Here is a 16,425-nt window from a genome sequence, read left to right on the forward strand (position 1 = left end):
TACAAGTGGTACTGAATTTCCCCTCTGGTTCCAAAAATGCACAGACAACCTAGACATGGACAATCAGAATATGACGTCTCCTGGCTACACACATCACTTCTTGGGATTTTACTAGAATTATCAGGAAAGAGGCACTCTCTCTATCTTTAAGGCATATTTTCACCTGAAGCCCCTGGGGGTCTTACTGGCTACCAAATGCAGAGGGCTTGCTGTGGAAATCTGAAGATGGGGGTGGAGGTGGGATTGGGGTGGGAGATGAGGCCTAAAAACATTGCTTGACCTAAAGGCAAATGTACTGCAATTTTTTTTCAATAGTAAATTTCTTTTATTATGCTTTTAACTGAAACTAGCTAAGTTGGATTAGGGACTTCCCCGGTGGCTCAGCTGGTAAAGCATCTGCCTACAATGCGGATGACCCGGGTTCAATCCCTGGGTCGGGAAGATCTCCTGGAGAAGGAAGTGGCAACCCACTCCAGTATTCTTGCCTGGAAAGTCCCATGGATGGAAGAGCCTGGTAGGCCATAATCCATGGGGGTCACATTCTGTAATTTGAATCTGAGTCATGTCTAGAACATGTTATGAGGCAAACATAATTTTCTCCATGTAACTGCATCTTTAAAAGTTAAAAAGTTAAAGTTAAAAGAGTCCTAAAAACTATGAAACTAGGAAGTGGCTTAGGCCAAACTGCAACTTTCAAAAATTCATAACTATGAATTATGCTGTCTTCAGGAACATAAGAAACTTTCCTATATCTATTGACAGCTATCCAATTAGGCTAACATATATAGGAAATAATAAACAATGTCAACAATCTAATATTATAGCACTTTCATAAGAAAAAAAAAAAGTAAATTAGCCACTTAGTTGTGTCTGACTCTTTGTGACCCCATGGACGGTAGCCCACCAGGCTTGCTCATGGAATTCTCCAGGCAAGAATAGTGGAATGGGTTGCCATTTCCTTCTCCATAGCACTTTCATAGTCATTAACTTATTTGGGGGCTCAATTTTGCCACTTCTATTCAATATCACACTGACGGTACTTGTCAGTAAAATAAGGTAAGAAAACAAAAATGCAAGGCATAAATAAAGTAGAATAAGAAAGAAGCAAAACTGCCTTTATTCACAGATGACATAATCATATGTGTAGAAACTGTAAGGAATTTTAAAGATAGCTATTAATACTAACAGTTGAGTTAGGCAAAACTGCAGAAAATAAACTCATTTTACAGCTGTTTTCTACATATTAGCCACAAATAATCAGGAATTAAATTTCAAATGGCCACTTCCAATCACATCTAAAAACATTAAGGATTTATATAACTTTGTAAAACTTTCTTTTATTTTAAAGTTTCTGATTTTTCTATTTTGTATTTCTTTTTCATTCAGGATTATTTGGACCAAGGTTCTAGTCCTGGTGGCTCAGAGGCTAAAGCATCTGCCTGGAATGTGGGAGAGCCAGGTTCGATCCCTGGGTCAGGAAGATCCCTGGAGAAGGAAATGGCAACCCACTCCAGTACTCCTGCCTGGAGAATCCCATGCAGGGAGGAGCCTGGTGGGCTACAGTCCATGGGGACGCAAAGAGTCGGACACGACTGAGTGACTTTACTTTCACTTTCACTTTCTTAGTAGCTCAGTTTTTTGCCATCTTTTTATTATTCTATATTATTGATATATATATATTTTTGATGGAAGTCTTAATCCTATGAAGTCATTTTGCAAACAACTAAGACAGGGGTTCTCAAACTTTAGTGCACATTAAAATTACCCGGAAGACTTTCTAAAACACAGATTGCTGGACCCCATTCCCAAATTTCTGTTTCAATACCTGTGTCAGGTAGACTATGAATTTTTCTAACTATTAATATTTCTCAGGTGATGTTGGCCCTACTACTGCTCTAGGAGCCACAGTTTGAAAATTACTTCACTGTAAGATAAATACATGGAGCTGGAAATTTGAAAACTACTGACAGAAAATTAAAATAAAATGAACTTTCAGTAAAGGCTCACACATAGATGTACAGTACATTTTCCAAGGTCACACATTTAAAAATGACAGATCAGGATCTCCGGATTCCCAGAAAAGTAATTATCCAACCACATCATATCATTTCTTTTGGTTCAGTATAAGATTTAGGATTCTAGAAGTTATATATATTAAGAATGGAAAGGACAAAGAGTTCCATGTTCATACAGATATTAGAGAATCAATTAGAAGAGATCATTTTGAGGAATTTTATACACTGGACTAGAGGCTAATCTGAACTACTTCTGAGATTTGAAGCCTTACAAATATTAGAACTCAAAGGAGAATAAAACTAATGCAGATAGTTCATGAGAAAGGATAGATTAACTATTGGGCTTTGAATGCAGGAAGATGGATCGAGTAATAATAACTGCTTCAGAGTTACTAGAATTGAAAAATGTGTTAATAGCAAACTGAGCAAATCAAGATAAGATTCTAAATAAAGGGAGAAGGCTTGAGGTTAATATGACATTAAAGCTTTTTAAATGCAATAATTCAATTAGCTAGTACAAAACCCAAGAAATATGATTAATAAAAAGACACCATGACCCACAAAACTGGCATAATGCAAACTTTTGTGTTGCTGATTACAATCTGGTTTCACAGGTTAAAATTTCTGATGAATGTAATTATTAGAAATGGCAAAACTGTATAACTTACCTAATGTCAATTTATCCAGGAAGCCTCATAGCTACTTCCTGGGCTTTGTGAGACTAAAACTACTTTGTTCACTATGCCATAAATGAGTAGCTTTATCTAGATCTCAAATGACCAAACACATTTTCATGCAAAGCAGGACCTTTGGTTAGTGAAATAATTTATTATTAAAAACAATTTTGCGGGGCTTTCCTGGTGTTCCAGCGGTTATCACCTTGCAATGCCAGGAACACCAATTTGATCCCTGATCCAGGAAGATCCCACATGCCATGGAATAACTAAGTCCATGCACCACAACTGCAGCCAATTTGCTGCAACAACTGAAGCCCACACACCCTAGAGCCTGTGCTCCACAACAAGAGAAGCCACTGCAATGAGAAGAGCATGCACTGCGACTAGAGAGTGGCTCCCGCTCTCCACAGCCAGAGAAAGCCCATGTGTAGTAACAAAGACCCACCACAACCAAAGCAATAAATAAGTCATAAAAATCTATACACCTTAAAAATAATAAATCTGAAGAAACAAAGTAGGTAGCTTCTTGGCTAGGACTATGTTCTGCACCCCATGAGACAATCCAAACGATGAGGAAGCTGCTGATGGAGATGCAGCCACAACTGCCATATGACTCTGTTTTGGGATCCATCCTCTAAGCTACTCAAGTGTACCTGAAAGCAGCACAATCAAATTCTTATTTTTAACATTCACATCCATTTGTTCTTCCACCTCCAAAACTGCATCCTTTTTCTTTCTTCACATGCCTGAAACTTACTATTTCTTGCTATGCTGTTTAGGTTATTTCCACAGTCGTTTTGAAATATTCTGCTTCACTGCCTGCCAGCTGGAACTGCCCTTCAATGTCTAACCCTTCAGATCCCTACTTCTTTATGAGACACGATGCATAGTGTAATTAAAGTGGACTCTGTTCCACTGTATGTTGTCTAACATTTTGCTTTGTGCCTGAGAGAGCTATTTATTTCAGCGGCCACAGAATCTTGGGGAATTGGTAGCTCCCAACGAGGGTCAGTAGGCAGCATGAAGAACAGATGACAGCCTGCAATACCTCCTTCGCATTTCTGTAAAGAGATCTGACATTTACAAAGTACTGCATGTTGCCTTTCCTCACAAATCTCAGAAGGCTTCATAAAAATAAAAGGTTTAATGATTATTCCTTCACATTTGATATGCTTTTAAAAGTGCAAGATAAGCTATTTTTGATTAAACTGAAGGAGGCCTTACCATTGCAAATATGGTGAAACCATCTCTATGAATATCTGAATGCAGGAATAATAAATGTCAGAAATCCCTTTCCTAGAAACTGCAGCGCTGACTCTGGAGCTGAGAATTGCTGTTCAGGGTAGGAATTTGTGTTCTGAAGAATCAATACCCCTCTTCCTACAGTACTCTTACATTTAGATCTGGTAGAATTGGGTAGCATTTAAATTGCCTAGGAGTTCATTAGTCTTCCATTTTCACTGTTCATGAAAGAAATTTGAAAGCAAACAGAAGCCCACCCTCAAATAGCAGAGATAAACTATCTTTAATGATAGAAAAGACCTTAAATTAAAGATTCAAACAAATTCCACAAGTTAGTCTACCCCTGAATCTTTTAAATTGCTTATAAAACCTGCATGCATTAATAAGAAATGACTTAACTTTATTAAAACTGCTTTATTTTTAATTCTCTGATCTAAATACAGATTATCAAATAAGAAATTTTCTGTAATATTTCCTTCATGCAGAATTCAGAAAAGTGCTGAGATTAACTCATTTTTTCTATAGTAAATAATTTAAGCAGAGAAAAAGTTAATCAATATTAAGTAAAAGGAGCTTTAGTGACATTTTAAAGCAAAACTCAAGGACAGAGGTGATGTGTATCAAGTCCCATTTCTTCCTCAGGGTTACATATAAAACACAGAAAATCTGGCTAAATAAATCAGTACTGGATTTGGTAGGACAGGGAAGACGTGACTACAAGTACATGAGCAGGAGAAATAGCCATTTATAAAGGATATTTATCCAAGTGGATTTCACGATGAAGAGTTTAATGGAAAGAAAGATAACTCCTTAGCCTTCTCCCATTCTCCTAGTCTCCATCCCACCCAGTCTCCTCCTAAATAACTACCCTCACAGTTAGGGCTCAAGAAAAAAGAACATGAACATACGTCTTTTCTTAAAAAAAAAAAAAAAAAGGCTCTTGGGACTTCCTGGTGGTCCAGTGACTAAGACTCCATGCTCCCAATACAGAGGGCCTAGGTCACTGGTCCTGAGCAGGGGTCTGGTCAGGGAACTAGATTCCACATACTGCAACTAAAGATCCCTTGTGCTACAACTAAAGACCCCATACAGTCAAATAAATAATTTTTTTTCAATGTGAAGTCACTCAGTCATGTCCAACTCTTTGCGACCCCATAGACTGTAGCCAGCCAGGCTCCTATGTCCTTGGGATTTTACAGGCAAAAGTACTGGAGTGGGTTGTCATTTCCTTCTCTGGGGGATCTTCCTGACAGAGGGATCGAAGTAGGGTCTCCCACGTTGCAGGCAGACGCTTTACTGTCTGAGTCACTAGGGAAGCCACCAATGGCTCCTGATAATAAAACCTCGTAAGTCACATATTGTTTAAACTGTTACATTCTCTAAAATTTTATGAAATTCTGAATTTTTATTGATTATTATGAACTATATCTTATCTGAAAATTGAAAGTAAAAGTTGTTCAGTCATGTCCGCCTCTTTGTGACCCCATGGACCACCCTGTCCATGGAATCCTCTAGGCCAGAATACTGGAGTGGGTAGCCATTCTCTCCTCCAGGAGATATTTCTGCCCCAGGCATCAAATCCAGGTATCCTTCATTGCAGGCAGATTCTTTATCAGCTGAGCCAAAAGGGAAGCCCTATAAAACTTATATACAGCATAGTTTAGAACAAAAACTGCATGAACACCTACCTATACACTAACCACCGTTTTAAGAAATATAATGCTATCTGTTCCTTAGATGATTTCTATATATCCCTGTATGATTGCATTACATCCCCTCTGCTCAGCATTGCCCTGCTTTTCTTTCTCAGTCTTATCGTGCAAAAATATGGTATACAGCTTACTTAGTTTTGAGTTTTATAATAATAGATCATTATGTATGTATTTTTATGACAGTTTTCATGTTTTTGTGGTTCATTTATATTGCTTATATCTATAATGTATACTTACTACTGTAAGGTATATCATTGACTAACAGACCACAACTCATTTATCCGCTCTATTGTCAGCAAATTGTTTGGAATGCTTCCATTTTCTAAGGGTCTTCCCAGGTGGCACTAATGGTAAAGAATCCACCTGCCAGTGCAGGAGACATAAGAGACATGGGTTCAATCCCTGGGTTGGGAAGCTTCCCTGGAGGAGATTATGGCAACCCACTCCAACATCCTTGCCTGCAGAATCCCATGGACAGAGGAACCTGGCAGGCTATAGTCCAAAGGTCACAAAGAGTTGGACACAACTTAAGCTACTAGGCACACACACATTTTCTAAAATTAAATTATTTGCCCCCACTAATTCATTTTTTAAAAAAGTTAACATCAACTAAAGTTGCAAGAATAATGTAATGTACCCTTCACCTTAATTAAGTCACTTTTTGCCATCTGACTACATTTGTGTCCACTCATTTTCTTCTCCAATACTCAAAAGTGTGGGATACAGAAAAATTTTTGCTTGAAAAATTCCCCAGCTTTGTTGAAGAACATCCCAACATTTTGATTTGGCTTGATTTCTTCATGATTACATTTAGTTTCAAAACCTTTTAAGAAGCATTACATAGGTGATGCTGTGTCCTCATCTAGTGCATCACATTAATAGGCACATGATTAATCACAGGGTAGATTAATCTAGATTGACCCTGTAGATTAATAATGGGGTAGATCAGACTACCCCATTATTAGTGATAAATTTGGTTAGTATTTGGTTAAGGTGGTAGCCACTAGACTTCTCCATTCTAAGAGTACCTCCCAACTTCATAATAACTAAAGTGACCGTAATTGTTGGAAACTCTAAATATCTTGTCCCCCAACAACATTTCACTCAATTATTTTAGCATCAATTGATGATTATTGATTGCTTTACCCAGTTGTTTAAAATTGATTTTTCTATTCCTATTATTTTCATTGTGTTTAGTAGTTGGCATTCTTCTGTAAAAAAGAATTGTTTCCTTTTCCCAACCCACTCGTTTAAATTTGTTTAACTGTGTAATATTCACATATGAATCAAGATAAAACTGCCATAACTTTAAAAATGTTCTACACAGTAGAACTGAAGGCAGTAATAGACAAAAAAGGCATATTTCTTACAGGCAAAAAAGTACGTCCAGTAAGGATATCTAACAGTTTTAAAAGTGTATGCACCTAATAAAGTCTCAACCATATGCAATGACAAGACTCATAGAACTAAACAGAGAAATACACAAATCCATAATCACTGTAGATAACTGATTGAATAAGAAGATAAAATATTAGCAAAGATAAACATCTGATAAAATCATAGTAAATTTGATTTAATTTAAAGCATTGGATCTAATTTGACATACACTGATCAACTGTATAAGATACATTATTCTGGAATGCACTAAAACATTTAACAAATTTGGGTGACACACTAGGCTCAACAAATCTCAAAAAAAAATTATAACTCAATAAATGTCACAGGATTAAAGTCATACAAATTGTATTCTCTTCTCACAGTGGGATTAAATCAGATATAAGCAAAATACATATAACTGGGAAGTTCCTGAATATTCTGTTTTTTAAAAATCACTAAAATAAGACACTAGCCTAAGAAAATTATATATTAGAAAACAAGTAAGGCTGGAAAAGCAATGAGCTAAGTATCCATTTCAAGAAGTTAAAGAGCTCTTTGCCGCATCTACTGCGAGAATGAAGACCATTCTCAGCAATCAGACTGTCGACATCCCAGAAAATGTCGACATTAACTTGAAGGGACGGACAGTTATTGTGAAGGGCCCCAGAGGCACCCTGCGGAGGGACTTCAATCACATCAATGTAGAACTCAGTCTCCTTGGAAAGAAAAAGAAGAGGCTCCGTGTTGACAAATGGTGGGGAAACAGAAAGGAACTGGCCACTGTTCGCACAATCTGTAGTCACGTAGAGAACATGATCAAGGGTGTTACACTGGGCTTCCGTTACAAGATGAGGTCAGTGTATGCCCACTTCCCCATCAACGTTGTTATTCAGGAGAATGGTTCTCTTGTGGAAATCCGAAATTTTTGGGGTGAAAAATACATACGCAGGGTTCGAATGAGGCCAGGGGTTGCCTGTTCAGTATCTCAGGCCCAGAAAGATGAGTTGATTCTTGAAGGAAATGACATTGAACTTGTGTCAAATTCAGCTGCTTTGATTCAGCAAGCCACCACAGTTAAAAACAAGGATATCAGAAAATTTTTGGATGGTATATATGTATCTGAAAAAGGAACAGTTCAGCAGGCTGATGAATAAGATCTCAGTGGTCCTGCTGCAGAAACAAGATGGTTGTTTGGACTCAGATGGTTCTATGGACTCAGTTGTGATCCTTTAAAGAGACAATAAAAACTCTTGATTTGAGGTTTTTTCCTACTGATTTGTTATTTCAAAGTATTTGGCCAGTAAACAGTTAAGTAAATTCTAATTTGTTAATAATGACAGAAGGAATAGGAGTGGTTGATTTTGTTGTTGTTGTTAGCAAGACTTAATGGCAGAAGGGGCTTGAAGGAATACCAAGGACATTTCAGGCAAGAGGAATACGGTTATCGTGGGAAGAACTTTAGGAGATGCCCTGAAGGTATCTAATTTTACAGTGGCATAGATTTGAAGATTTGTGAGGCAAATGCCTGAGTCACAGTAACTGAAAAGGCAGCTGAGAAGTGAAACTTGTCTTAGTAAGAATTAAAAGATGGAGTTAATTTATATTTATGATAAACATGGTTGCCATAGTCTAAGGTTCTCTCAGACCCAAATTTCAGCCACTTCTGTATCTTAGTCTTTGATAGCTTTAAAAAAACTTAAGAAACGTTCCATGTGTCATACTTCAGATACACTACTAAACAATACTGTGTTTTAACTTAGTAGGGTTGCCCCTAAACCTGCAGTCCTCCCCTATCTGATTTGTTAAAAACTGTAACTGTGTAATTTCTCAGGCAATACATTTAACTTCGTCTTACCTACTGTGTGTAGTCCATCAATAAAATCTGTGGGCTTACTTAAAAAAAAAAAAAGAAGAAGTTAAAGAATATCAAAAACTTCCTAAGTAAAATTGAAAAGATGAAGATTACTGAAATGCAACAAGTAGAAATCAAAGCAACAAAGTCCAATGTTTATTCTTCAAAATGACTTAAAATTTATATAATCCTTGAAAATCAAAAAAAGAACACAAATGGCTAATACAAAGAATGAAAAAAAGTTAACCACAAAAACATGCTTCAGATACTAGAAAGATAATTTAAATAACTTTATACCAAAATATGTTAAAATGTATGTAAAATGGATAAAATCCTTATAAATATAAATTATCAAACTTACAAAAAAAGCAAATTAGAAAACTATTTCTTTATATGTTAATATATATTCATATACATGCAGCTGATTTTTTGTAGGGTGCTCTCAAGGAAAGTGCTTCCCTGGTGGCTCAGCTGGTAAAGAACCCACCTGCCAATGCAGGAGATGAGGATTCAATCCCTGAGTCAGCAGATCCCCTGGAGAAGGTAATGGAAACCCACTCCAGTATTCTTGCCTGGGAAATCCCATGAACAGAGGAGCCTGGTGGAATGAGGTTGTAAAGAGTCACACACAACTGAGCACGTACACACACACACACACACACACACACACACACTCTAGAAAAGAGAAGTGAAAAAACTAAGAGTAAACAAAGCTATGCAAGACAGTAGTCTCAGTTGAGAGTTGCTCCAACTTGATCCTATGGAGAAGTTCTGGCACAGAAATCACACCGTATAGTCTCCCTGTTAGTTAAAGGCGGCTGACTTTTTGTACTTGTGGGATGGTAGTGCACTCCACTGGGCCAAGGTGGCTTACAGAGCCAAGAGTAATCCTTTGGCAAATATAAATAGTTACCAATCACAGCAGGTGAAGGATCAGTCCACCGGCCAATAAAAGGGAACTGGGTAGGGCAGCTATCCATCCAGTGTGCTTTACCCCTTGTACAATTCAGATTCACTTGTTTATCATGGTATGTTCACCCTATAGAGTCAGAGGTACTTCAGGATTCTAGCTGGTGATGATTTCTGGAACTACTACAAAAGGAAAATTAGGAGAACAAATTATAGTCCCACTGCTATAGTTTGGTCCTGAAGCCATAACTGTCATCACCATCTCTGTCTTCTGTTGCTCATTCTGATTTCTCTAAAGTCTGACTACTGTCTTTGTTCATGTAAATAGCTTGACTGGTAGACTGACCCAGATCCATGGGTTCCCAAGGGAATCTGGCAATCTCTGAAACATTTTCATTGTCAAAACTGAAGAAGGAGCTCTTCCTTTCTATTGGGTAGAGGCCAGAGGTGCTGCTAAACACCCTACTATGCACAGGGCAGCTCTCCTCCACAAAGCACCATCCAGTCTAAAATGCCAGTAAAGCTAATGTTGACAATCCTGCCTTAAAAGATTTAGAGAAAATCCTTATGAGTTTGGGGTGTTTCAAGGTCTTTCTTTCTTGCAATGGGACAGTGATTTGGCTTTTTGGAGAAATGCAACTTTAAAAGCATCTACCCAAGACAAGTCTCCCCAAATCCCCTTTTACTTCATGTAAAATCCCACTAGAGAGTGAATCCAGAGAATTAGTTTGAGCAGTGGCTTTTATGCCAACTAGTTCTGTGTCCTTAGATAAGTCTCTTCAACTCTAGGCTTATATTTTTTTTCTCATTTATAAATAGAGGGGAATTATCTGATGTGTATATGGTCCTTTCAGTTCTGACCTTCGGCTCTTTGTGGTTAAATACTTCTTGGAGGAGGGAGATTAACATTGAAAATTTAGAATCATTTATTTGCATCTTAGGCTGAATTTGTTCATCAGCTCCTCTTATAAAGGACAGCTGCACAGAGAGCACATAATAACGGGTGTTATGGGAGGGGAGGGCACAACCCTGATAAATTGGAAATTAGCTGGACAACAAAATCATGAAGGGAGGAGCAAATGATGAACAGGAAGACAAGAAGCTCCAGATGTCAAACCAATGGTTAACCTAGGGCTGATCAGCAACCACTATAAGCACAATAGATTTGCATACAGCTTTATACACATTAGATATTTTAACCCATATAGAAGTCTCATGAGATAGAAAGTGCTGTCTTAATTATCATAATATTACAAATGAAAATTCTGAGGCTAAAGAAGACACGTGAATGTTCAAGTTATGTGTTAAGGAAGGGTCAGGACTTAAATTCACTTTTGCTTATGTTAAATCCTTGAGACTATGGAAAGAAAATTGGATTGGGAATCTAGAGACCTTGATCTGAGTGTAATTCAAACCTTTTCCAGTTATGTAAAAGCTTGTTTCTTTACATCAAAATTATTTGACTCCAGTGCTAGGGGAGGTGTTTTTTTCCATCTTCTCTGCACTCATTAATTACATCCCCCTGAGCTTGAAAGGGGTGATTCACTTTCAGCATTACTAAAAAATAAATAAATAAAGTCTTGCCAAAACACAAACATTAGTTCTGCCACATTATTCTTTAGGTCCATAGGCCATGTCTCAAAACCTAAGAGAATAATGCTTATAAATTAACTCTGGCTGTGAAAGGTTTTGAAAAAAATCATGTTCTCATAAAAGCCTTAGAAAGCATGGGTTTTGTGTCAGTATATTTGTATGACCCTTACTGTGTGCAAATTATCAGTTATTTTTAAAGTTGTTTTCTATTGAGTTTTACCACACAGTCTCTTCCAGAAAGATTCTTGGAAAATATCCTGAATTCTGTCTGTAAAACCTTATAAACCTCTATTATGTAATAGAGCTTAATGTGATTTAATAATTGTTATAGATTTTGTTCAAGTTCATCCAAACTAAAGAAGAGCTTTGGGGTCATAAGAATTTGCAGGGGGTGGAGGTCAAATTTTTGACTCAGTTCACTACTGAGTCAAACAAGCATACGTGTGAACCCTCTATCACATACTTCTTAGACCTGCTTTGTATCTTTATGGCTTCACTTCTGATCCCAGACATGGCTCTAAGATATGTTTCTAGGTAGACTTGGACTCTTTTGACACAGCATTTCACCTGACATGCTCTGCATCCTTGCCCACTGCCCTCTGATTTCTCTGGTGCTCAAGAATGGGCCTGCAGTGGGAACTTTTTAGGCATAGCTCATTTACAACTGCATAATGAGAGGGCACCGGCTCTGTGGCAATGCTCAGCCAATCTGGGATGGGAGTGGATGGATAAATACTCTTCACTGTCAGTCCTTAGATTCAAGTTCAGTGAGGCATTTCATATGACTTCAGTAGATCCCAGCAGGACAAAACTCTTTGTTTTTCATGACTCAATAATGCTCAACGATTACCTCTTACATTGACTTTTTGTTTTTCCCTATTAAACTCTGTGTAGTTACTTGCTTCTATTTCCTGAAATCACCTCCCAAATAAACTACCTGCTCATAAATCTTTGGGTAGAGCCCACACTAATACAATTGGTACTAGAAGTACCTAGAGATTCTGGACCTGAATCATTCACCATCACTGGTGACCAGAGAAGTGGTAATAATACCAGCCATGCTGTAACATCAAAATTAGAAAAACTGTCACCTATGGTATGTTGGAATAATAAGTGAAGATGAAGTATGGCGGGTGATGTGGGATATTGGACAGAATTAGGTGGCAATGGTAATTACAAGGTAAGGTTCTGTTAGGTGCATCAGAAACAGTGAAAAGAAAATGATTTGTCTAGTAAGGCAACTATCAACTAAACATGCCTGTGTGTGTGCTCAGTTGCTTCCAACTCTTTGCAACCCCATGGACTGCAGCTTGCCAGGCTCCTCTGCCCATGGGGTTTCCCAGGCAAGAATCCTAGAGTGGGTTGCTATTTTCTTCTCTGACAACTAAGGGTGAAGTATGAAAGCCATAAAGATCTCTATAGTAGGTTTTGAAGAAATCCTCTTATCCTGCAGCCACAGGGAAGCCTGTGCTGAAGATTACACTCCAGTTTTGTTTTGTTTGTTTGTTCGTTTTTTGGAGTGAGACAACTTCAAAGGAGACTAATGTACAGAAACAGCATGACTCCTGTACCAAAAGAGTTCTGATAGAGGAGAGGTTTGGCCCTGATACCTTGTACGGGAGTATTTGCGTTGACAAGCCTAAGAAGGTTTAACTCCCCAAATTTCTTATATCCTCTAGGCCAGAAAAAGCAAATTATTTCTCCCTTTAGAGAGGAGAGCAGCCTCCCCTAGCCTGGAGACCATGCAAAGAACTCACTCAAGGTTATGTTTGCTTTCCTAAAGATCAGGCATGCCTTTCCTCTTTCTCACAAATCATTAACAAGAACCAGATCTCACTAAAACCCAAACAAGTAAACAGCATCTCTGTTATGGAAGATAATAGACTATTCACTGAAAGAATTACACCTTTTGGTTAATACATGCAATGAATCATGAGAGTTCCCTTTGGATCAAGGAGCAGAACATAAGACTGGAAGAGAAGTTATTCACATAGACTCACTCTCCCATGACAAAGAATTTAATATTCTGGCCTGAATACCTAAAGCCAGTCTAATTACACTATTGGAAGTGCTCCTCGAAGCTGTCATAGTACTATAGAAGTGAAAGTGAAGTCACTCAGTCATGTCTGACTCAGCAACCTCATGGACTGTCACCTACCAGGCTCCTCCACCCATGGGATTTTCCAGGCAAGAGTACTGGAGTGGGTTGCCATTTTCTTCTCAAGGAGATCTTCCCAACCCAGGGATTGAACCCAGGTCTCCTGCATTGTAGGCAGACACTTTGCCGTCTGAGCCACCAGGGAAGTCCATAGTACTGATACTACTCCCTGGTGGCTCAGAGGTTAAAGCGTCTGCCTCCAATGCGGGAGACCCGGGTTCGATCCCTGGGTCAGGAAGATCCCCTGGAGAAGGAAATGGCAATCCACTCCAGTATTCTTGCCTGGAGAATCCCATGGACGGAGAAGCCTAGTAGGTTACAGTCCACAGGGTCGCAAAGAGTCGGACACAACTGAGCGACTTCACCTTCACTGATACTACTATAGGCTACGATAATTGATGTCAGATAAGGGATTACTGTAGATATTTTAATCAACTTTCAGTTTAGTTCAGTTGCTCAGTCATGTCTGACTCTTTGTGACCCCATGGACAACAGCATGCCAAGCCTCCCTGTCTATCACCAACTCCCGGAGTTTACCCAAACTCATGTCCATTGAGTTGGTGATGCCATCCAACCATCTCATCCTCTGTTGTTCCCTTCTCCTCCTGCCCCCAATCCCTCCCAGCATCAGGGACGTTTCAAATGAGTCAGCTCTTCACATCAGGTGGCCCAATTATTGGAGTTTCAGCTTCAACATCAGTCCTTTCAATGAACACCCAGGACTGATCTCCTGTAGGATGGACTGGTTGGATCTTCTTGCAGTCCAAGGGACTCTCAAGAATCTTCTCCAACACCAAAGCATCAATTCTTCGGCATTCAGCTTTCTTTATAGTCCAACTCTCACATCCATACATGACTACTGGAAAACCATAGCCTTGACTAGACAGAACTTTGTTGACAAAGTAATCTCTCTGCTTTTTAATATGCTGTCTAGGTTGGCCATAACTTTCCTTCCAAGGAGTAAGCATCTTTTAATTTCATGGCTGCAGTCACCATCTGCAGTGATTTGGGAGCCCAGAAAAATAAAGTCAGCCACTGTTTTCACTGTTTCCCCATCTATTTGCCATGAAGTGACGGGACCAGATGCGATGATCTTAGTTTTCTGAACGTTGAGTTTTAAGCCAACTTTTTCACTCTCCTCTTTAACTTTCATCAACAGGCTCTTTAGTTCTTCTTCACTTTCTGCCATAAGGGTGGTGTTATCTGCATATCTGAGTTATGATATGGAGGTATAATTTATATATAATCAATGCAGACATTTTAAGTATGTAGTTCCAAGAGTTTTGATCAATGTAAACACCCAAGTCCACCCAATTAATATAAAAAGTATTTTCATTACCACATCTCTATAGACAAGGTTTCCCTGTTGTTGTTGTTATTATTCAGTTGTTCAGTTGCATCCGACTCTTTGCAACCCCATGGACTGCAGCACACCAGGCTTCCCTGTCCTTCACTATCTCCTAGAGTTTACTTAAACTCATGTTCATTGAGTTGATGATGCCATCCTCCTCACCCTCTGTCATCACCCACTTATCCTCCTGTCCTTAATCTTTCCCAGCATTAGGGTCTTTTCCAGTGAGTTGGTTCTTCACATCAGGTGACCAAAGTATTGGAGCTTCAGCTTCAGCACCATTCTTTCCAATGCATATTCAGGGTTGATTTCCTTTAGGATTGACTCATTTGATCTCCTTGTTGTCCAGGGGAATCTCAAAAGTTCTCCTGCATCACAATTCAAAAGCATCAGTTCTTTGCTGCTCAACCTTCTGTACGGTCCAACTCTCACATATGTACATGACTACTAGAAAAACCATAGCTTTGAATAGATGACCTTTATCAGCAAAGTGATGTCTTTGCTTTTTAATATTCTGTCTAGCTTTGTCATAGCTTTTCTTCCAAAGAGCAAGCATCTTTAAATTTCATGGCTGCAGTCACAGTCTGCAGTCATTTTGGAGCCCAAGAAAATAAAATCTGTCACTGTTTCCATTTTTCCCCATCTATTTTTCATGAAGTAATGGGACCAGATGTCATTCTCTATTCTAGAACTTCACATGAAAAAGATCATACAGTGTGTACTCTCCTGTGCTTTTCTCTTTTTTCAATCAGCATAGTATCTCTGAGTTTCAAACATATTGTCGCAAGTCACAATAACCCATGCCTTTTATTACCTCATTTTTCAAACATACCACAATTTGTTTATATGTTTATTTGGGTTGCTTCTAATTCTGAGCTAACAAGAAGAAGCTATTAAACACATTCCTAGCAGATCTTTATGCAGAGTTATATTTTCATTTCTCTTGGGCAAAATTCTTAGGAGTGTTACTACTGGATTATATAAGAATAGGTATATGATTTTTATAAGAAACTCTGTCTTCCAAGGTAATTGTATATTTTATATTCCCAACAAGAATGTGTGAGAGTTCCAGTTGCTTCCCATTCTCACCAATTTGGTGAGATCTTTTTACTTTTTAAGGTCTTAATTTTAACTATTATGATATAGTATCCTGATTTGATCTTAATTTGCATTTTTCTAATAATAAGTCCTCTGGAAGATTGAAAATATTTCATGTGCTTGTTGGCCATTTGTATATTTAACTTGTGAACCTCTGATTGAATCTTTTACCCCCTCTTAAAATTGTGTTTTTTTATCTTCTTATCAGTAAAGTGTTCCTGGGTTTTGCTAAGGTATGTCAAATGTAGTTCTTACTCATAAGTGTAATGTTTATTCCTAAAACATCCATCTAGTATCTCAGTAGATGCTAGAATTGTTATGGAGATATTAATGAGGTTTTTTGACTTTGGCTGGGCTGAAATTCCAATATTCCCAGCACACTTCATCATGGTATATACTATCTCTGTTCTCTATACCCTGTTGCTGCTATTCTCTGATAAG

General features: G+C 38.3%; 1 protein-coding gene across 1 annotated transcript; it reads left to right on the forward strand.

The window, feature by feature from the left end:
- The first annotated feature begins 7,573 nt into the window (after window positions 1–7,573).
- On the forward strand, window positions 7,574–8,294 carry LOC101120489 (large ribosomal subunit protein uL6). The gene has a single exon (XM_004008154.5). It carries the CDS (start codon window positions 7,599–7,601, stop codon window positions 8,175–8,177), a length of 579 nt encoding a protein of 192 aa, XP_004008203.2. The 5' UTR covers window positions 7,574–7,598; the 3' UTR covers window positions 8,178–8,294.
- Window positions 8,295–16,425: the final 8,131 nt, after the last annotated feature.

Source organism: Ovis aries, chromosome 1 (assembly GCF_016772045.2).
Source record: "Ovis aries strain OAR_USU_Benz2616 breed Rambouillet chromosome 1, ARS-UI_Ramb_v3.0, whole genome shotgun sequence".
Lineage (NCBI taxonomy): Eukaryota > Metazoa > Chordata > Mammalia > Artiodactyla > Bovidae > Ovis > Ovis aries.